Below are 22,758 nucleotides of genomic sequence, written 5' to 3'. Positions count from 1 at the left end.
TCCTCGAGATAACTTTGCAAGGCAAAAACATTTCCAAAATTTTATAGAAGAAAAAAACCTGCAGAATTCCCTCTGTATTTTCAACATTGCTAAAATAACAAGATATGTTAATAAAATCCAAAACCAAGCAGAAATTCAATGATATACATATCCCTTATTTAAGTAGCAACATAACCTAATACACCATAGAGTTTTACACTTTACCAAAATAAACCACTCCATGTTCTTCGTAGATGCAGTGTATATGAAAAAGACTAACAAAAGACATCAACATGGTTACTAGTGTTTGGTTGGAGGGAAGAGAATGACAGAATTTTGTAAAACTGATCATATTTGGTTTAGTTTTTATGAGAGAAGAGAGACAAAACCCCTCATAACTCAATTTAGTCCCCCCTAAAAAAATTGAAGAAATTGGAGGGGGAACATTTCATTAGATAAAAATACCCGTCTTGAGAGTAAGGATAATTAGAGTAATTTTGTTTTATAATCCTTCAACTCTTCATCTCCCCTCATAAATCAAACAAGAAAGTGATTATTTCGCGTGACCTTTCCTCTCCTCCGCTTAACCAAACATAATAAGAATTAAAATCCCTCCCTCCTCCTCCCCCTCAACCAAACACACCCTTCCTTCTCCCACTTATAAAACCAATAGAAGTTCATTTTCATCACAAAATCCAACCCCCCAAAATCTTTTCATTTAAATTCCCTACAAACAAAAGAAGCGTACATGTATTGAGGTCTCAAGTCCCAACTCTCTGTGCGTGGAAGCCATCCCTTCGTTCACGGTTGATCCGATTAGGTATTGATGTTGTTCTTCTTTTACAGTTCGCAATTTCTTTCCTGACATTGAAGGTTCAAATTACTGTCTACTTTATGGCCATAGGGGTTTAACTGTATATGTATTTTACCGTATTATAGATGCTGTTGCCATTAACTCTGCGTTCAATCCTGTATATTGCATAAATTTAGTTTTATGAGGAATGGAAACATTGGGATTTTTACCAAAGAAAGAGGATTTGGAATTGGAACCTGGTGAGATGCATAGGTTTTATCTTATATCTGGTAGGAAGCCATCATCAAGAACTTTCCGAAATCGCCTTCTATTTAAATAAAGAAGCTATTCTTTCCATCTGCTTTGGGAAGTTTTGATGGATCATAAGAGTTCTGCCATGGTGGTTCATATTTGTGAATTGTGAATCTCCTTTTCCTTGCTTCAAATAGATTCTAATTGGTCATGCGATTTGAATGGCATTTCGCAAATCCTGAGATCAACCACATGTGCTTCGTGCTAGGATTGGGCGATTGGCATAATATGGAACAATTAGGTTTAGGGTTAGTTGGTAGTCTATCTTTATTTCTTCAGTAGGGTTAGTTTATTAGAAATAGGAGTACCCTCCTTAGATTAGAGTATGAATTGAATTGAATAATAGAGTTTGTAAAGAGATTTTCCCTTGGAAGTGGTTTCCCCTTCGAAAGAAGGTTTTCCTTGTTTGAATCCATTAGGATTGTTTTCGTCTATCATCTCTCTTCTTCTCTTCTCTCTTTTTTTATATTTGCTATTAGGTTATTTCCTAACCGAACAATTGGTCCGACCTGCCAGAGCATCCAACCACCACCGAGCACCACTATTGCAGGGTTCTAAATATTGGGCCTAGTTAAGTTGTGGGCAGGAGTTTAGTTTATTTGTATCTGTTAGTTGGTAGTCTATCCCTATCTGAAATCTATCTTTATTTCTTAGTAGTTAAGTCTATCTTTATTTCTTTAGTAGTGTTAGTGTTGAGTAGTCTCACATTGACTAGAGATATGACCAAGATAACCCTTATATATGGGATGGCAATCCTCAACTCTTGAGCTAGCTTTTGGGTTGAGTTCAGCTTCTCAAATTCTAACATGGTATCGGAGCTTATCCTAGATCCGTTAAGCGGATACCACCCGTATATGGCCACCCGCAAATGTTTATTCCTACATATTACACGCTCCAGATTCCAGAGGTTCTCCTTGTCTGAATACATTAGAATTGTTTTCGTCTATCATCTCTCTTCTTCTGTTCTCTCTTTTTTATTTCTTCTGTAGGGTTATTTCCTAACCTATAACCTAACAGACACATTGAAAGATTATTTCTTTTGGGAACCGGTTGAATTAGAATATTTGATATAAATTAGAATTTAAGCTTGTTGGGTTGGTTTTCATAGGAACTTGACCGTTGACATATGGGAAAACTATTGGCTCCATTTAATTGAGGAGTTGGAAGTAAAGAATTGTTGTGGGCTTATGCCACTAAATTGTTCTGTTAGAAAACTTGAAAATTAGTGGAGGTTTCTAATCGGTCGATTGAGCAAATTTAACATCCATTATTGGGTTTGTCTTCAAATGATCAATTCTTTGTGTGTGTACATGCACTTAGTCAGGTCTATGTAGAAGGTATTCGTTTAGTTTGCAGGGTGTTGTTAAGCCTCGATCCTGAAATTTTGAAGTTTTCAAATTATAGTAAATTAAAAATTTGAGTCATATGTTTTTTTTATGGCTAAAGATAGTGGTGTTGCTAGTTATTTATGAATGCAAATCTGTTTGCCCTTTTTATCGAGTTGTTTCTAATATTGTTTCCTACTTTTGTTTGTGATTTTCAGATCAGGTGAGCATTAGTGTGTTGACTGGGTGAGATTGGATATTCTTCCAACAGCTCAATAACCTTGAATTTGATACATGGAAACTCTGTTATCTGGGCTCTTTAACTTTGAGGCTCTGTAGCAATATGCAACATATTCTTTTTTGTGAATTTGATTCAGGTGACAATGTTAATACAACGTTCTGGTTTATGTTATGTATCTGATGATGGGGAAGATGTTCTTTGTGACCGGATGCCTAGTGGTAAAACTTGGCAGGTGTATTCGAAAGGAAATAAGCACCCTTTTGACTGGTGTAGAAAAGCTGAACCAACGGAAGAGGATAGAAGGAAAACTGGTGATTCTTACAACTCAAACTGTTTAAGTAGCTTTGGCCGGCCATCAACTGCTGGTATAATGACTGAAAATAGTGCACCTAATATGGTATACAGGAGAAAGAAGCTACGCAAGGGCTCGGTTGCCTCTGCTTTTAATCTAGGATCAACTGATATGCGGACAAGTGCCAATTGCCCTTCAGTCATAAGTTCCTCTGGGCATTTATCATCAGCTGAGGATCAGTCATCTGGCTTTCAAATCAAGCACAAATTTGAAAAGGTTAAAAATCCTACTGTCCCTTCTGTCTTATTTGATGGAGTAGCCAAGGATACCACACAGAAAAACTTAGGTTTTGACAGTGTAAATGACAGTTGCTCATCTTCTAAGTCAAATATGGAACTTGTTTCAGATTCCTTAGAGATTGAAATGGATGAAACTGGTGAATGCTCCTCCTCTGATGTAATAGTTATGGATGCTACAAGGGAGGAATTGACAGAAATGGATTTCTGCATTAACATTTTAAAAAGCCATGGACTTCTTAAAGGAGATTCTGTTGCAAATAATGTGGCTTCCAGGGAAGGTGCTATTACCCATGGTAATAGTTACTGTTCCAGGTCATGCAAAATATGCGGTCATTTGGACAGTTCATTGAACATGCTTTTATGTGATCATTGTGAAGATTCATATCATCCATCTTGCTACAATCCTCGTTTGAAAAAATTGCCAATTGACGAGTGGTTTTGTCATTCATGTCTCAAAAAAAGGCAGAAAGTTCTAAAGGAGACAATGATCAGATCACCAGGTATCGCAAGTAAAATGGCCAAATGTAGAACTGCCTCAGTTAAGGATGGATTGAATCCCATTCTATTGATGTTGAGAGACAATGAGCCATATAAGTCTGACGTGCGGGTTGGTAAGGGTTTTCAAGCAGAAGTATTTGACTGGTCAGGCCCAATAAGAAGGTATGTTTCGTTTTAATCACAGATGTTTGGAACTACACATTTGTATGATATCGTACTAGGTTTTTCTTAAATTTCTTTCAATATAAGATTTTATTAATTTTAGTTTTTGTGAATTGCTTGGTGTATAATTATGTTCATATTCTACAGGGAGCTGCATTCTGCATTTCCATTATGTTAAGGTCCTATATTGACTAAAGATATGACTGAATAAATCCTTGGCACTCCTCACTGTTGAACCACTTTTGGGGTCGAGTTAGGCCTAGCTCGAATTTAAGATGATATATGAGCCTATACTATTTATATTTTTTGGGCCCACTTGTAGATCAGTAGATGTCTAATCCTGCAACCTTCACGCTCCAGGTGTCTAGTTCTGAGTGTGAGGGGTGTGTGTGTTAAAGTCACACATTGACTAGAGGTATAACTAAATAAATCTTTATAAATGGTAAGACAATCCTCACCCTTGAGCTAGCTTTTGGGGTTTAAGTTAGCCCAAATTTTACGTCTAGTCTTGGGCGTGAGTGAGTGTCTTAAGGTCCCACACTGACTAGAGATATAGCTATTTAAATCCTTATGAATGGTAAGGCAATCCTCACATGTGAACTAGCTTTTGGGTTGAGCTTGGCCTAGCTCAAATTCGTGATGGTATAAAAGTGAATTCTAGATCCGCAATTAGGCCACTCACTGGTGTCCAAAAATATACCAGACCCCGTGGATTTCCGGGACAATGAAAAAAAAATAATCCTATAATCTCCATGCTCCAAATGTCCTGTCCAGGGCATGAGAGATGTGTGTTAGATCCCACATAGACTACAGATAAGGCCCAAAAAATCTTAAAAAAAGGCTTGGCTAATCCTCACAATGTGAGCTAGCTTGGAGTAGAGTTATAAGACATTGCTATTCTTCATTTATTTTTGAAACGTAGACATTGCTATTCATATATACACTAAAATTTGCTTTTAGTCCATGTAAAATGTTCAATGTTGGTTTTAGTCATTTTAGTCCCTGAACTTTTGAAAGTCTCGCTTTTATTTAGCCTTTGACATGTGGTGTTAGAAGTCCCACATTGGCTAGAGATATGCCATAGATAGCCTTTATAATGGGTAGAGTAACCGTCAACTCTAGAGCTAGCTTTTGGGTTGAGTTAGTCCTCCCAAATTCTAATATTTGTTTTTTTTTTGTATCTTGTTTTGGTTTTATGCAAACTGATGAATGTTATCCATCTATAATAGACAAGTGCTGCAGTGGCACGGTAATTGTTGTTTTGTATTGGTACAACCTTTTTTATGCATGGTATGGTCCACATTTTGTTAATGACAAGGGCTAAAGTGATGCTATTTCAAAAAATGAGGGACACAAATGGGTTGTTTTAAAAATCAGGGACAAAAACCATATGTTGATCATTTTATAGGGACTCAAAACCAATAAGTTTGGCTAGAGACATTTTATTTCCACATATCTTTGTTTTTACTGCACTCCACGAACCTTACTGATTACCTCTATCTTTGTAAATGTCTGGAAATGGATTGGAATAGAGCGGAGGCACTTAAGCTTATACTTCGCCTATAACTTTTAAGCAAATCTTCTGATACAGACTGAGTGAGACAAAATTAGCACATGGACAGCTCATAAGATTTCTGTCCCCTTTAGTTGATGGGAGCATTCCTGTATATTTAGTAACCTATGTTTTCTTTGCTTGGGTGAAGTAAGATTTTCTTATTGTGCATATTTAGTATGTCTCTATCTTTATGCATTGTCATTAGGAATCTATATTAGCCCTTTTTGGGTATTATTACTTTGTTACCAACATTATTTTGTTGTTTCTGGCAGTGATGAAGATGACCTTCCTGAACCTTTAGAAATTAAACCTTCAGAATTTTCTAGACTACAGGTAAAAGTTTTGGTTATTTGCTTTTCTGATCTGCATTTTATTTGAGTCTCAAAGTGGTGGACAATGCTTTTCTGTTCTGCAGGAAGAGGATATGAGAAATCCAACTAAACTCAGTTCCATTGGTAATTGGCTTCAATGTCAGGAGGTTGTAGATAGAGCCAATGGAACTATATGTGGAAAGTGGCGCAGGCAAGTCATCTCGGGTTGTTCTAGTCTTGAATGATTTTATAACTCATTATTTGTAGGATGATCTTCCTATTCAAGAATTATTTCCTTGCCAAACATGAACAAAAAATATTGTAGGATGGTGCAGTACAAACTTCACTCAAGTTTGTTTCTCATGGGTTTAGGTTTGAGTAGGCAATGAATGTAGCAGTTACATAAAGCCCAAGCAACATTCTTGGCTGATGGATAATCTCAGCCCATTAATTTAAGGGTTGGATCCGTGCCCTTCTTTAGGTGAGGCTAATTAGCTGTTGCAGAGGAGACTAAAAGAGCCATTTAGAGTGGATTTAAAGGATAAAACGCCTAAACTAGATGGTTTTACTACTGTTGAATGCTGATTTTTAGGGATGTTAGGACTTAGGATATGTTAATAGTTGAATCAGAGAGTGTGAGAAAGAGTGAGAGAGAGAGAAAGTAACAGAATTCTTTTACTATTCTTATTGAATGAATTGTTACTGAAGATACAATGGATGCTACATTTATAGACTAGCTAAGCAGTCTCTGTTCGAAACTAACACTAACTAAGGTAACTAGTCTAGCTAAGTACAATAAATACATTATAGATGTTTACTCTATTAGTTAAGGATAGGATTTGAGTTCTCTCCTGTTTTGAAGAACATAATATTTGTGTTTTGAGAGAGACAATTTTTTTCCGGTAGATCAACCCAACATCATAGCTCAGAATTAGTTTTATGTTTTCTCTCTTATAGCATAGTACTCACATTCTCCTAATTAGTTGTTTAAAATGTATTCAGTTAGGAATAACTAGATGTTTAGAATTCCCAACTTAGGTTGTGCTAATTAGGAACTAGTATTAATTATTAGAGATAATATGTACACAAATAGCTGAGTCTAGTTAAGTCTCTTTATAATAAGTTGTTGTTCAGCTTCCAGCTGTGTGGCTTATGTAATAGTGTTAAGAAAGCTTCTTAGAGAAGCTTTCCCAGCTCGATATAAAGAGCTCACTGTACTTTCTGTTATGCAGTTTTCTAATAGCAGTACAATTTCATATCTCTCTCTCTCTCTCCTCTCTAGTTCTTCTTGTTTCCAGTAATTTGTCATTAATACATGTAAATGTATTTGTAGTTTTGTTCTATTTATCATAAAGGAGAATACAATGAAAGAAGGCATCAAGCCAGAAATCCTTGACAATAGATGCTATCACCAACACTAATATTGGAGAAACTGTGTATCTACTAGCATTATATTATTATGAAGTCTAAAAATGCAACTGTTATTTGGGGCTTATGGTTGGTGAGGATGTTGAGAATAACAGAAATTAGGTAGAGAGAGAACAGAGAAACAGAAAACCAAAATTCTGAAAATTCTGTTATTATTAGTTAACTTCAGAAAGTACATCAAGGGCTCTTATATAGAGCTCAACAGGACAAGCTTCTACACGAAGCTTAAACTAGTTGTACTACACATAATGGCTAACTCGATACACCAAAGTACAATCAGAGTACTCTAATAGAGGATTGCATGAACTTTCAAGGGTAATTTCTTATACTACCTCTGCTATGGATAAAGGATACTTTCACTTGCCAATGGTTATTTTAGAGGGGTTTCTTTGTTCAGTTTGTTGGATATACAGTGAAATTTGCAAGCTTTGCTTAGCTAATTATCTTGTCTCGGTTGTTTCTGTTCTTACTTTTTCCAGTTCTCTTTCAGAAGGATATCTTATCCTCTTTTTCTATCTGAAATAAGAAAAGATGTGTACCCCTTAAACTGATAAAACATTCTTTGGTTTTGTATCATAGTAAAACCCAAGCTTTGTCTTGTAGAGTAGCGCTAAGGATAAGTAAACGTACTTAATCTTTTTCTTTCCATAAACTCTGAATGTTTATATTGTCTTTTCTTCATCATGACATACTTTTTCTGCTCATTTCCTTACGATGATTTTGCTACTTTCTTTGTGAAGATGATTCATATACAAAAGGGAAAAATGGGTGTAGTGTGAGAATGAATATCTTGTTGATTGTGCTCAAAACGCCTCAATGTAGCAACTATTTTTGTTTGGCAGGGCTCCACTTTTTGAGGTTCAAACTGATGAGTGGGAGTGCTTCTGTGCTATTCATTGGGATCCATCTCATGCTGATTGTGCTGTACCTCAGGTGAAATGAGTTTAACTCTCTAGCTTTCTTGTTTCTGTGTTGATCATCTAATCATAAGGTGTTAGTACTTTTTGATCTTGTGGGAAGACTACTGTATTGTTCCTACCCTGCTAGGCAAGGCAAATCTTCTCTAACATAATATAATATCAGACCAAGTATTATATAATTCTGTAACCTCACTAAAGTCTGTATTATTTCCTTTGAAATTATTAATGATTCAAGTACTTTTTGACCTGAATTAAATATGGCTTAATATGTATGTCCTTGCGTATAGCAGGAGTATAACACAGAGTTATGTATTCAGGGCATTGAACACAACATAACAGAGTGATGATGGCAACACTGGAAAGAAAAAAAAAAGGAATAGGGACTCAACACCACACAACTTATATTCTAATGAATATTAATTTTTTTGTATGAAACATTAATATTGATATGTATGAAACGTCTAGGATTTATTGGGATGTTCAAATACATGGAAATATATTTAAAATGTTTTGTACCGAAATTTAATATATATTAGTTGTCACTGTTGTGTCTTGCATGTACTAGATGTGGACCAATTGTCAGTATCATAAAGTAGAGCGATCTTGAGTTTACTAATACTACTATATAGAGGGGGTAGGTTGATGTGTTGTAAAAGTTATTCGAAGTCTCATTGGTGAATATATCTTTTAATGTCTCCTTTGCATGCCATTTTCCTTTGTTCTTGTTACTTATTTCTAACGTTTTTCATATGTAAATTCGAACTTGTGTTTCTGAGAAATATTGGTTGTTATAAAATATAAATTCTGCAAACTAGACATTATGAAACTGCATTGAACTTAGTCAGCCCAACCAAATCAGTCTCATTTGAAGGTATAATTTGGTGAATCTTTATTTTTTTTGGAGCTTGCATATTTTTTAGTTTCTGTTTTCTAGTTTAATGTTGCTTTCAACTATATCTTGCTAACCTGCATTGTGGTTGTCATTCTAAATTCCCATCTCATATTGAACACTAGCCGTGTCCCTTTTTATGTGCTGCAGGAGGTGGAAACAGATCAAGTTTTGAAGCAACTTAAGTACATAGAAATGGTATGCGTAAACTGCATAATTTTGATTGTTGCATTTCTGTCAACGGAATCTGTACTATAAATTAGTAGTTTGTGTTTCTTGGTTTATACTTCTATTTGTGTGCTATGTGTAAATGATGATTTTTCATGACACTAGTTAACCTTTCTTGATGATTTAAAGGGTATGAGAGCAATTAAATGACATGGTTCATCGATGGGATTTTCTTATTGGGTCCACTTTGAATGACAAGTTAAATATTTTCTAGGAATATTGGAATGTGGGGCTTTGTGTCCACCTTCAAAGACACCGAGTCTTGTCTTATCTTTTTCTATTTTTCATCATTATTGCATAGCTTATGTGTTTAACAACATGTATGATATGTTTACATTCTTGCTTTACAGCTGAGGCCACGACTTGCTTCTAAACAGAGAAAATCAGATAGCACAGCATAAAGGTGATTGAAGAATCTATAGTGGTGATAAAGCATGATGTTTTGTTCTTGCATATTGTAATTGTACAATATGTTCATACATACCAGATTTAGGATGTGTTCCTAGTCATTTGGTGCCAATGGATTCACAACAATTTTTCATGATCCGAAGTTCTATATTTTTCTGCTTTAATTCCTTCATTCTTTTTTTGTCATTACTAGTTCCCTCATTATATGTGGTTATAGTACGACTTCTATTTGCTAACGGGTTAAAATGAAACAGAACATTCATTAACTTAGGTGTTTGTTTCAACTTTCAAGTAATGAAAATGCATTCTCAAGAATATGGAGGTTGGGAATGAATGTTCTCAAGTTAATTACAACTCTGAAACACATTCATTAACTTAGGGGTATTTGAAGCTCGATCATCAGAGCTTAAATTATTGTGGTTGTTCTATAGCTTCTATTTACGTGGTTTACTCGTTATGAATTATTGTATTTAAGTTGTCATTTTGGAAATAAGAATGAGAATGGATATTGAAGTTATTTAAATATGTTTTGGATACATATTTCATAGGAGTTCAGATACAACAAATTTTCGATTTTTGACGCCAAGTATTGACCAACTAAAGACTAATAATGTCATAAAGAGTCGGTTGGTGAGCAGGATTTTGAGATAGCATACAATAACGTATTCTACCTTAATGTTGTTTGTTTTACTAATAGTGAACATAACCTTTTCTCTGTACATCATCTATAAGATTTATCTTGAGAGAAGAATTGGATGATATGAATATATTAATTTAATTATTTATCAATGGCTAGTGGTTAATGCAAGTTAAAATTATTTAGTTACTCATAAATGTAATTACAAAATTAATTAATTTATAAAATTATTTAGTTGTTACGAATCGGTTAACATTATTTTGTTACTCATAATAATAATAATAATAATAATAATAATAATAATAATAATAATAATAATAAGGTGAACTCTAATATGCACATGGTCACACTTATTTAAAAAGATTTATATATTTATGGTTAGAATGTGATTCTCTCTTTTTTCCCTTAATCCAAACAAGATAAAAATAAAATCATTTTCCACTTATATTACTTTCTCCTGTCTACAGCGAACCAAACAGAGCATATAAGTAAACAGGTTGAAGTTAATTGGCTGTACTGTGAGGTGAGGAGAAGCCAGAGGAGAGTATAAGAGAGGCTTTGGTTTGGATTGGGTGGTTGCTTATCCGTTATTCCACCGCGAGTTGGTGGTTGTGGTTGTCATGGAAGGTTTAGCGTTTCAACTGTTGCACATTCCAAAACTTGCTCTTCTTCCGACCACTCTTACTTCTTCTTCTTCTTCTTCTTCTTCTTTTGGATTTCTCTCGCCCAAACAACAAATACTACTACTACCTCGACCTCGACATCGTTTTCGCTTTCGCTTTCGCACATCATCGAATTCGCAGGCACAGTCCCTTCCTGAAGAACAAGAACAAGAACAAGAAGAGTTGCTCACAGTGAGTGGAGATTCCATTCGTGACAGGTTTCTCCGTTTCTATGCTTCCCGTGGTCACAAGGTTCTTCCCAGTGCTTCTCTCATCCCAGATGATCCCACCGTCCTCCTCACTATCGCTGGCATGCTTCAGTTCAAGCCTATCTTCCTAGGCAAGGTAAGCACCAGGTATGCTAATTGCTTCATTCATTGCTTTTCTTATCCATTTACTTCTTCTCTTAGTCTTACCACCATCACCAATCATTCATTCCAACCGAGCTAAGTGGTAAGTAAGAGCTAGGGGGCATAACGGTTGAGTGAGATAAAGGGTGAAGGGTCCGGTGTTCGAACCCTGAGAATAGACTAATTTACTAACATTACTAACGACTAACATTTGTCTATAAAAAAAACCAATCATTCATTCCTTCGTTTTCGTTGATTTAGATTCCCAGGCAAGTATCTCGTGCTACTACTTCTCAAAGGTGCATACGTACTAACGATATCAACAACGTTGGCCTTACTTCTCGACATCAAACCTTTTTTGAGATGCTTGGTAACTTCAGCTTTGGTGATTACTTCAAAAAACAAGCTATTCAATGGGCATGGGAGCTCTCTACCTTAGAGTCAGTATTTTCATTTTGCTTCTATTCTATTCCATTTATGCAGCATACATCTTTCCTTGTCTTCATATCCTCACTCAATCACTGTCTTTGTCTTTTAGGTTTGGTCTCCCACCAGACAGATTATGGATTAGTGTTTATGAAAATGATGATGAGGCTTTTCACCTCTGGTCTCATGAGGTTACCTCAAATTCCATCAATCATCTTATTTTCCCTCCCTATGGCCTTTGATATTAATTGGCTCTGCTCTGTGCAGGTCGGTGTCCCCGTTGAGCGTATAAAGAGGTTGGGTGAAGAGGACAACTTCTGGACTAGTGGAGTTACAGGTCCCTGTGGCCCTTGCTCAGAAATTTATTATGATTTTCATCCTGAGAGGGGATACATGGATGCTGTGAGTATGATTTAGTTTGAGATTTTGTTATTCTAAATCATTTCAATGACTGGTGTTTTCCCATCTTTTACATATTGGGGGATGAAAGCAGGATCTTGGTGACGATACCAGATTTATAGAGTTCTACAATCTAGTATTCATGCAATACAACAAAAAAGATGATGGTTCTCTTGAACCTCTAAAGCAGAAGAACATAGATACTGGACTTGGATTGGAGCGTATGGCTCGCATTCTTCAAAAGGTATACAAGGATTTCACTTGTTTTGAAAGTTAACATTTATGTTGCTCTACAACTATTTCTACCTCTCACTAGAACTGTCGTTTCATTTGCTCCTCAAGTCCTTTTTATATTTATTCAGTGTATACTGCAGGTTCCCAACAATTATGAAACTGACTTGATTTTCCCCATCATAGAGAAGGCCTCTGAATTGGCAAATGTTTCGTATAGCATTTCTGATGATCTTACAAAGAGAAATCTGAAAGTAAGTATGATTATCTCCAAACAAGGTACAATTTTCAATAGCTTATTTCAACCATATTTCTTATTACTTTTATGTATTATCATTTCTTTTTCTTTTTTCAATTTATCTAGATTATAGGAGATCACATGCGTGCAATTGTGTTTCTCATCTCTGATGGTGTTGTCCCATCAAATGTGGGGAGAGGTTATGTTGTTCGGCGGCTTATCAGAAGGGTTGTTCGTACAGGCAGGTTGCTTGGTATAAAGGGTGATGGTAAAGGAGACCCTGAAGGAGCATTTGTACCTATTATTGCTGAGAAAGTAGTGGAGTTGAGTACACACATTGATGCTGATGTGAAAAACAGATCACCCCGTATCCTTGAGGAGTTAAAGAGAGAAGAGCTTCGGTTTGTGCAGACCCTAGAGAGAGGAGAGAAGTTGCTTGAGGAGAAGCTTGCTGGTGCTTTATCAAGTGCCGGAAGAAATGGAACTGTACCTTGCCTAGCTGGTGAAGATGTGTTCCTTTTGTACGATACTTATGGATTCCCAATGGAGATCACAAAAGAAGTGGCTGAAGAACGTGGCGTGAGTATTGATATGAATGGCTTTGAGATGGAGATGGATAAGCAAAGGCGTCAATCTCAAGCTGCACATAATACTGTCAAACTTTCCATTGGAAATGGGGCAAATATTGCAGAAAATGTACCTGACACTGAATTTATTGGGTATGACAGTCTTTATTGTAAAGCAATTGTAGAAAGCCTGGTGGTAAATGGTGATCCAGCTGTGCAGGTTAGTGAAGGGAGTAATGTGGAAATTTTGCTGAACAAGACTCCATTTTATGCTGAATCAGGGGGACAAATTGGAGATCATGGTTTTCTATATATTTCAGGGGATGAGAATCAACAAAAAGCTGTTGTAGAGATAATAGATGTTCAGAAATCTTTAGGTAACATATTTGTTCACAAGGGTACAGTCCGAAAGGGTGTTGTGGAGGTTGGAATAGAAGTGGAAGCAGCAGTGGATGTAAAGCTGAGGCACCGTGCTAAGGTACAAGAATTGCAAGCTTACCATTTCATTTACTTGTCTGGTGAATCCTTGCTCATAAAATTTGATAAAGATAAATCTTTACATCATCATAGTTCCAAGTTTCAAGCTTACAAGCTCAAGATTATGGTAAATGGAATTGGTGCTTTGTAGGTTCATCATACTGCTACTCATTTACTACAAGCTGCTCTTAAAAAAGTCATTGGTCAGGAGACCTCGCAAGCTGGTTCTTTGGTGGCATTTGATCGTCTGAGATTTGATTTCAACTTCCACCGACCACTTCTCGACAGTGAGCTTGCAGAAATAGAAGTGCTGATCAATGGATGGATTGAGGATGCGGTACTTCTTCAAACTAAAGTGATGCCTCTTAGTGATGCAAAAAGAGCTGGAGCTATTGCAATGTTTGGAGAAAAATATGGAGAAGAGGTAGTATTATACTACACAAACTTTTTTATATTGAACTTTATTGTTCAATTGATTATGAATAACTACCTCTTGACAATCAGGGAAAGGATTATAAATATATATATATATATATATGATATTTTCTTTTTAGTTGATATGGTGTGTACAGCCTCTTGTAGCCTTCAAACTTTGTGTGCTGCAGGTACGTGTTGTAGACGTTCCTGGTGTATCACTTGAACTTTGTGGAGGGACTCATGTCGGTAATACTTCTGAAATTCGTGGTTTTAAAATAATCTCAGAGCAGGGTATTGCATCTGGAATAAGGCGTATAGAAGCTGTAGCTGGGGAAGCTTGCATTGAATATGTCAATTCTCGAGATTTTTATCTCAAGCAACTATGTTCCACTCTCAAAGTATGTTCATGATCTTTGGCTCTTCACAATCCTGCTTAAGTTTTGGATATCTATTATCCAATTTCTAGAGAACCAATTAATATTCATTGTCATCTACATGGACCATAGTTTTTTTGTCGTGTTAATATCCATGTGTCATAAGACTAATGTAGCCAGTTTTTAATTATATAAATGTGTGAACGTAAGCATTCTTTTGTTTACCTATTTGTGATGAACAAATTTAGAGATACAATGCTCAATGGTAAATGGGAAAGGGTTATCCTAAGTCTTGATCCTAATATCCTATAACTCTGTAGACTTTCCTAGCGATGAAAGAAAAGACCATATTTTGCACAAGATAGCCATTGATCATAACCTGGAAGAAAGAAGCACATGTTACTAAAATACCTGGGTATTTGCATTTCCTTTATGCCTTATAAGGATTAACTTGTTGTTTCATTATGGATTAAGCATGCCAGATAATGAACTTTCTGACCGTCTTAAGTGGTTGTATATTTGGGGTCATTATTGCATATGTTGCTCAAATACTTAGTATTTCCTTTATGTCTATAATCTTTATTCTATTTTCTTAATAAAATAAATATAGCCGGGTTTGGTTGACTTGATCATTTTCTGCATATGCCATTTCTTCAATCACTTTTAATCACCTTATGAAGGTTAAACCTGAAGAGGTAACGGCAAGGATAGAAAACCTTTTAGAGGAGTTGCGTATAGCAAGAAATGAAATTTCTGCTATGCGTGCAAAAGCAGCAGTCTACAAAGCTTCGGCTATTGCAAGCAAGGCATTGTTGATCGGGAATTCAAAACAGTACAGGTAATATTTCTCCATATTGTTGTATATGTTAATATATCATTTGGGAGAGGACTGGCTTTCTCCCTTGCTAACAGCCTGAAAAATCTTTTCTGGTGACACAATTTAATATTACTAAGGTGTACTAACTACTGTATATAACTCAGGGAGAAGGTGAATGATGTTTTCTTTGATATATAAGTCTTTCAACTTTTGAACATTTAAGTTTATCATGTCGTGACAATTAAGAAGCAGAGGTGTTGTGTCATATAATTGATTGTTATATTTCTGTGAATGCCCACAAATAACCAGAAATTGACATGATGTTCTTTGTATGTATATTTCCATATCTTGTTCAAAGTTGGTAGGACTAAAAAGAAATCTTCGAAAATTAATTAATCGATTGATCATTTGATTAGATGTGAAATCTTTATTTATCTATTGAAATTTCAGAGTACTAGTTGAGTGTTTGGATGATGTGGATGCTGAGTCACTTAAAAGTGCCGCAGAATATCTAGTGGAAACACTAACAGATCCAGCAGCTGTTGTACTGGGCTCATGTCCAGGTGAAGGGAAGGTTAGTCTAGTGGCTGCTTTTACTCCAGGGGTGGTTGATCGAGGGATTCAGGCAGGTAAGTTTATTGGGCAAATAGCAAAGTTATGTGGTGGCGGCGGAGGTGGAAGGCCTAATTTTGCTCAGGCTGGTGGGAGGAAGCCTGAAAACTTGACCAGTGCTCTCGAGAAGGCAAAATCCGAGCTGATAGCTACTCTATCTGAAAAATGAAACTGAATTCAAATACACCAGGCAAATATTTTCATGCTAGAAGAACAGAAGATATTGATTCTTTTTCTGAGGACTAGAACTCAAGTAACGATGTTATTTCCAATAATGGGAGGCTTATAATGGAAGATTCAAAGTGGTGGAGCTCTTGTAAAATGTTGGCTATCCTTGTGACTTTATTCTTCTGAGATCTGATCCAACTTGTAGTTTTTTGGCATGCGCTCAAATTGGATGCAGGACTTTATAATTTTTCACAGTACATGAATGGAAGCTAAGTGTACTTACGCCTTTTTTTCTTGATATTACAGCTAAAGACTTCATATCTAATGGTTTGAAGGTCCAGTAACATAAACATAAATTAGCTTGAACAACTCTTTACGAAAAATTCTGATTTATTTTCGATGAGTGAAGAGGGCTCACGCCCAAGCAACATAAAGAAACATAAAAACTCCTATAACAGTATAACCCTCTACGATAAATTGTAGCAACACAATATAATAAAAAAGAGACATAACAAAAAGCTGGAAGAAACTCAAGCTTTCATGGGGATAGACAAGGATAAGTCATGTTTAGTAAATGCATTCACAACCGTGTTAGCTTCTCTAAAGGTATAGCTCGAGCTAATAGCAACAAATCTTCTTAGGAGAGATTCAATCAAATGAATCAAAACAGCACAAGAATGAGAGTTCCCACAACCCATCTCATAAGGAGAATCAGACTCAATAAACATCTGCTGATAACCAATCTCTTCCAACAACCTCAAATATGTTAAAATCCCTTAAAGTTCAGCATGTAAAGCAGTACACGTGGCCAACATACTGGAAAACGCAAGAACAAAAGCACCGAAATGTTCCCAAACTATTCCACCACAAGCTACTATATTTGTTGACGAAGAAAAAGCACCATCAAATTAAGCTTTACCAAATCTTCATCCTAAGGGGGGATCAACGAATGCCATAAAATTTGGACAAGTTCCCCCTAACACAATTTACAAGTGACTTCCATATAGTCTTTTTAATGATACACACATTAGCCATAATCTCATTGCACATATTAATAAGACTTGCTAAGGTATCATTAAAAAACAAGTGTTCCTACGCTTCAACACGGAAACCAAGGTAACACTAAAACTAAATTTCACTCAACACACCAGTTATGTTCGAAGTATCCAACACATTCTCTCTAACAAGAATTCTTAACAAAAGAAGACAACTAGCTCGTCATTCGGAAAAAGCTTACACCAAATAGACTTTTCAAGAGGATAATTTCAAAAGACATGATCCACACACACTGCCTTAATGCGACACATACAACATCAATATCAGATGTCTATATAATCAAAGCACATTAGTGGGAAGGCCATTATTAGCAAAACGCTAAATAATGCATTTCACAAGAGGAAATGGGGGTGAGGGTAAAGGGTGAGGAGAAGATTCTAGTGAGTGTTTGGCATAACTGCTTATAACAAGATTCTTAACAAAGGAAGGTTCATATTTTACTGCAGCGTATTAGGCGTTTCCCATGAGGTAATGAAAAAAAAAGATTGATGCTTAAATAGTTGCAATTGAGTATAAGAATTTTTAAAAGGCATTAACGAAACTACAAAATTTTGAACTAAGTCTTTGACAACAAATAGTGCATGAAAGAAACTAGGCACTCAACTATTACATTTTCATGCAACAGGGACCTCGATATCACTTGCCGAAACAGCAGCAGGCTGAATGTATTCGTCTTCCTCCTTCGGAGAGTGGATTGTAACAATATCAGGGAGGGGAGTTTTAGGACCCTGTTTCCCTTTAGGATCCCAGTCAAGCATAATCTTAACCTTGATACCAAGTACACCCTATTAGATAGTAAGAAAAATTATCAGTACCATCACTGCATAATTGAAAAAAATGAGCTTGAAAATACTAGGGCCAGAAAAACTTCTAATTAGGTATCTACGAAGTGAAGCAAACCTGTCTGAGGAGCACATGTCTCACTGCAGAGTCAATGTAATCCTTGACTGGTTGCCCAGAAGAAATCATGTACCCATCCTTGAACTTCATAGATTTGGCTCTCTGTGCTCTCAGTTTTCCACTAACAATCACCTGCTCAAATTACAAAAGCAATTGCAAGCAGGTCATTACTTGAAGCAATACAAAAAAATAGGAGTTCAAAGCTGCTTCTGTAGAACAAACCTCACATCCCTTGGCTCCACTTTCCATAACAAATCTCAAAACACCATAGCAAGCCCTGCAACAAAAAAGCATGAGACATGAATTGTAAGTAATATGACCATAAACACAAGCATTGTATTCAAGCAGATTAAAACAGAAAGTGTTAAAAAAACCAGTACTCAAGAACACACCGCCACACATAATATAACATAGTGTTTGGTTGGAGGGGACTGGAAGGGAAAGGAGGAGGAGAGGGGTTTTCTAAAACTTATTTGGTTCAATTTTAAGGAGGGGAATGGAGAGGGGTGAAACCCCTCATAACTCAATTTTGCATCCCCTCCAAATGTGGGGTGGGGGAATTGAAGGGTAAATATTTCATGAAGTAATGTAACTTTGTTTTAAAATCCTTCCCCTCCCATCATGAACCACAAAAGAAAGGGGTTATGTCCCCTCACCTCCTCTCCCCCCCCCCTCTTAACCAAACATGATAAGAATCAAAATTTCTTCGCCCCCCCCCTCCCCTATGTGGAACCAAACACACCCTACGAATAATTTTAACAAAACTACCAGCCAACAAATATTGCACAAATGCATTAAAGCAAAAGCAAGAAAAGAACCCTCTCCGCCTTATGTTAATAAAACATCAATGCACAAGACATCAGTTACTGGGTTGCAGTAGTATATCTTTAATCATGTTATTCGTAATTATCAACATCGACACACTAAGATTAAATTGAATGCAATGCCCATCACAATAAACCAATAAGATTCATTTAGCAAATACCTCCTTACGGCGAGGCCACCAAGGAGCTTGTAGCGGAGAGACTCGGCTTGGGCAATGGCACAAAGGCCTCTGTTGTTAACCTTTTCAGCATAGAGTTCCACACTGTTTTCAGGAAACTTGAACCTCTTCGATACCACTGAGGTAAGCTCCCTAATTCTCCTACCCTTCTCACCTATCAAATACATAATCAGATTCCAAAATCAGCGCAACAAAAAAATTGAAAAATTGAATGTGTGTATCAGTGTATGTATGTAGTACCTAGAACGGCTTGGGTTCGAGTGGCTCTGATGATGATCTCAGTTTTCACCGGAGTAACCCTAACCTCCACACCGGAGTAACCGTCCTCAGCGAGCTCGCGGGTGAGAACCTCGTTCAGTTCAGCGAAGAAAACGCCATCAGCCACAAACTACACACACAAACACAAAAATTATATTAACAACACAGATCAAACTAAGGAGAACAATGAATGAAGGGTGAGTTTCGATTGATTCATTCACCTTTCTCTTCTTGCTCATTTGAGTTGCCATGGTTCAGAGTTCGGAAGGAAGTGTAACACAGGACGACCGCAACCACCGCAGCTCTGGAGCAACACAAACCCTAATCTGCTTTGCCTCAGAAAATGCTCCTATTTATTTGTCAATGGGAAGCCAATCCAACGACCCACACATTTTTGGGCTTCGTATCCAACGGACCAGATTACCTGAATTTTTTCTCAAGGAATGAGTGACTTTTAGCTAAAAATATAAATTCATAATATTTTTTTTTTAATTTGACACTGCATTTTTATTTTGCAAATGTATGATAAACTTATAATTATATAATATTTGTACTTATTTATTTATATATATATATATATTAAATTGAGAATGCTTTTATAAAAATATAACATCTATATACATTTTATTTTGAATTTCAGCTTTGCATTTTGTGTTATAACTAACAACCATAATAATGATTACAAAAGCATTATCCCACAAAGTGAGATCGGTTATATGGATCACATTACGTCATCGAGCTCGATCAAAAATCAAATTATGAGAGATATTATTGAGTGTGAGATCATTTTTTACAATATCTTCTTAACTTTTTTTTCCTCCCTATACCTTGAGGAAAACCACAGGATACAACAAGGAGGTTTGATTGTGCCAATGGAATCCGATCGCGATTGACTAGATCTCTCGTGGTTCTTACTGATAGCCTTAGATACACGCATCGTTTAAGTAGGTGCAATGCAGACTAGTAGGTTCCTACAACATCTTCTTAATTTTTTTTTTGAATGTTGTGTTACCAGTAGAATTTGAACTCTGGAGTTGAGAAGTTTTGTACCATCAAGTTTCAATTAGGTTATCTATACCAGTCCCTACTGAAGTTATGGTTGCGAAAAATTGTTTGAAGCATACTTTGGAGCTCGATTATAAGGATATTTTATGTGTTCTTGATTGTATTAATGTGGTGAAAGTGTTTAGAATAATGTTGATGTTTCAACGTATTGGGAAATGGATAAGATCACATGATTTAGAGCATCTTTAACGATGATATTCACTAAAGTATTTACATTTTACTTTTTACAACTCCCAATAATGTCACGTCATCTACATCATTTTATTAATTTTTACTCAAACCCAACAACTCTTAAAAGTTTATATAAAAAAATTATTTTATTAATTGCAAGTTTCTTTAAACCTTTTACATTAAGCAATAATAAATGCAAACACACTTTTCATGACTAAATTGAGTATCTACTCTCACATACCCTCACTAGCCATGTTGGAATTAAAAATATGCTCCAATGGTGTTCCGGGTAAGAACATTGAGAAAGGGTGTAATCCCTAGAGAGAGAAGTGATTGCACTTAAGAGAGAGATCTAGAGGCACTTAAGAGAGAGATCTAGAGAGAGAATAACTGAATTTCATGTGTGTATTCATAAAATGAGCCAAAGTCCTTTACAATTGGTATCTGCTACCTATTTATAGAGGTAGTGTTGGGCCCCCATATGCTAGTGTCCTTAATGGGCCGTGTGGGCCTGGCTGAACGAGGCCCAACCCTACTGGCTTGGGGACCCGCCACGGGGCGGTGTGAACCCTGGGCGTTGCCCCTCTAGGGGCTCGCCCAGTCCACAAGTCTACAAGACACCGAGCTCGAAGCATGAGAGCTAAGTGTGTCTTTAAGAAAACTATAACTGCCTAATGCTTATCCATCGTGTATGCAAAAAATCCAAGTCGCCAACATGGCGTGAAAAGATGAAGGGCGAGCGCCCTTGGTCCGCAAGTCCACAAGCTCGAAGCAGGAGAGCGAAGTGTGTCTTCAAAATGTGACCGCCAATCTCTGTCCCCTTGTGATTCCCCAAGCAGGTCGCACGTTGCCACTTTCCACTTGGTACGGCGTTCCTCGGCTGGCGGTTTCGACCAACGCGCAGGAACTATTCCCAAGCTTCTAGTTGCAATAGCTTCCCTGCCTAGAAGATCACCTAACCACGCTACTTGGCGGGATCAACAAAGAATATATAAAGCGTGTAGGTCGCCGACATGGCGCAAATGAAACACAAACCGCTAATAGGCGCAAGGAAATACACAAATACATGAATCTCCGATTGACGCGGGACCTAGAAAGATGGTGTACAAACGCCTACAAGATTAAGGAGTCGTGGTGGCCCGCCACATATGACGTGACTCGCTGAATAGAAGCTGGCTCGCCTGGTGACGTGGTCTCCCGCCAATCTCTCCCGCATCCGCCCCTAGTAGCATCTTCACGGATCAAGTTGCTTCCGGGGGCGAGTCCCTTAATATGGTGAAAGGACTCAACCAGTCCACAAGACACCGAGCTTGAAGCATGAGAGCATAATGTGTCTTCAAGCCGAAGTCGCCGCCGCATCGTCCTTAGGAGAAGATCCGCCCAACACGCATGCTCCTTCTCTCGCCAGAGTCCACAAGTCCACCAGACTCCGTCCAAGTCATGAGGAGTAGGAGTGTCCTCACTCGCCGCATCGCCATCACCATCTTGCTTTAGCCTGTTTCCTAATCATCAAAGAAAAATCAACCACCAAAGATGTGCTCTTATAAATCTAAGTTAAAACCAATTTTGTCAAAGAATTTTGTGCCTTATAAGAAATTAGTTTGACTTGCTCGCCACTCTCAGCGTAAGACCGCCACCATTTTGCGGTAGGTCGCTACCCTCATTTTTGGCGGTAGGTCGCGACCCTTTAGCGGTAGGTCGCCATCCTCTTGCGGTAGGTCGCGACCCTCTTGCGGTAGGTCGCCACCCTTAGCGTGAGGTCGCCACCCTTTTGGCGACTTTTGTGTGTTTAAAAACTGAGTCTTACAGGTCGCCACCCATAGCGTTTGGTCGCGACCCTTTGGCATGAGGTCACCACCCTAGCGGTAGGTCGCCACCCTTGGTGTGATCGTCCCATTTCGGGACTCAAAGTGCTTTGGGTTCCAATGGCCAGTTGGATTACCAAAGCGGTGCTCAGTAGAATGGGCAATTTGTACCCCACACATCGCCAATGAATCCGGTTGTTACGTGGGCTTTTCCGGGGCTAATTTAGTTCATCGTGAAACTTGTTTCACTTTGTAACTAAATCGCGCCATCAAGAGCTTGTCCCACCCAATAACAAACCGCTTATGGAAGAGTCTTCCAAGTTTCACAAAACTTTAATGGTGTGCCTCAATTCATCCACTCCTTCTCTTTGATCCGATTTGCTCCTCTCTGTCTGAATCAAAACCAGTGAAGACAATATAACTTCTAATATCAACTTCAAAATAAGAAAATTAGGAAATACAACAACTGAGAAGGGAATCAAATGA

The 22,758-nt window shown here is 37.3% G+C and overlaps 3 protein-coding genes across 5 annotated transcripts; 2 read left to right on the top strand and 1 right to left on the bottom strand.

Moving 5' to 3' along the window:
• Positions 1-574: 574 nt before the first annotated feature.
• Positions 575-9,812, top strand: LOC130729051 (uncharacterized). 2 transcript variants are annotated; one of them, XM_057580673.1, is made up of 8 exons: positions 578-799; positions 2,628-2,786; positions 2,883-3,901; positions 5,729-5,789; positions 5,872-5,978; positions 8,038-8,128; positions 9,155-9,202; positions 9,583-9,812. In XM_057580673.1, the coding sequence occupies exons 3-8, from the start codon at positions 3,021-3,023 to the stop codon at positions 9,631-9,633; spliced, it is 1,239 nt and encodes a 412-aa protein (XP_057436656.1). In that variant the 5' UTR covers positions 578-799; positions 2,628-2,786; positions 2,883-3,020; the 3' UTR covers positions 9,634-9,812. The 2 variants fall into 2 exon arrangements, with proteins under 2 accessions (XP_057436655.1, XP_057436656.1); XM_057580672.1 differs by having other exon boundaries at positions 575-799; positions 2,628-3,901.
• Positions 9,813-10,783: 971 nt separating this feature from the next.
• Positions 10,784-16,312, top strand: LOC130729050 (alanine--tRNA ligase, chloroplastic/mitochondrial). Of its 2 annotated transcripts, none has more exons than XM_057580671.1 (11): positions 10,784-11,284; positions 11,551-11,729; positions 11,828-11,906; positions 11,983-12,117; positions 12,209-12,358; positions 12,489-12,599; positions 12,710-13,627; positions 13,778-14,050; positions 14,232-14,441; positions 15,098-15,255; positions 15,685-16,312. In XM_057580671.1, the coding sequence occupies exons 1-11, from the start codon at positions 10,898-10,900 to the stop codon at positions 16,013-16,015; spliced, it is 2,931 nt and encodes a 976-aa protein (XP_057436654.1). In that variant the 5' UTR covers positions 10,784-10,897; the 3' UTR covers positions 16,016-16,312. The 2 variants fall into 2 exon arrangements, with proteins under 2 accessions (XP_057436654.1, XP_057436653.1); XM_057580670.1 differs by having other exon boundaries at positions 12,206-12,358.
• A 1,222-nt stretch (positions 16,313-17,534) lies between these two features.
• On the bottom strand, positions 17,535-19,606 carry LOC130729052 (40S ribosomal protein S3-3-like). Its single transcript, XM_057580674.1, has 6 exons — positions 19,453-19,606; positions 19,214-19,361; positions 18,956-19,127; positions 18,193-18,247; positions 17,971-18,102; positions 17,535-17,855 (listed from the first exon to the last, which is right to left on the bottom strand). The coding sequence occupies exons 1-6, from the start codon at positions 19,480-19,482 to the stop codon at positions 17,685-17,687; spliced, it is 708 nt and encodes a 235-aa protein (XP_057436657.1). The 5' UTR covers positions 19,483-19,606; the 3' UTR covers positions 17,535-17,684.
• Between the last annotated feature and the right edge of the window lie 3,152 nt (positions 19,607-22,758).

Source organism: Lotus japonicus, chromosome 1 (genome assembly GCF_012489685.1).
Source record: "Lotus japonicus ecotype B-129 chromosome 1, LjGifu_v1.2".
Classification (NCBI taxonomy): domain Eukaryota; kingdom Viridiplantae; phylum Streptophyta; class Magnoliopsida; order Fabales; family Fabaceae; genus Lotus; species Lotus japonicus.
Note: the sequence above shows the minus strand (reverse complement) of the source record. Positions and strands in the feature narration are given on the sequence as shown.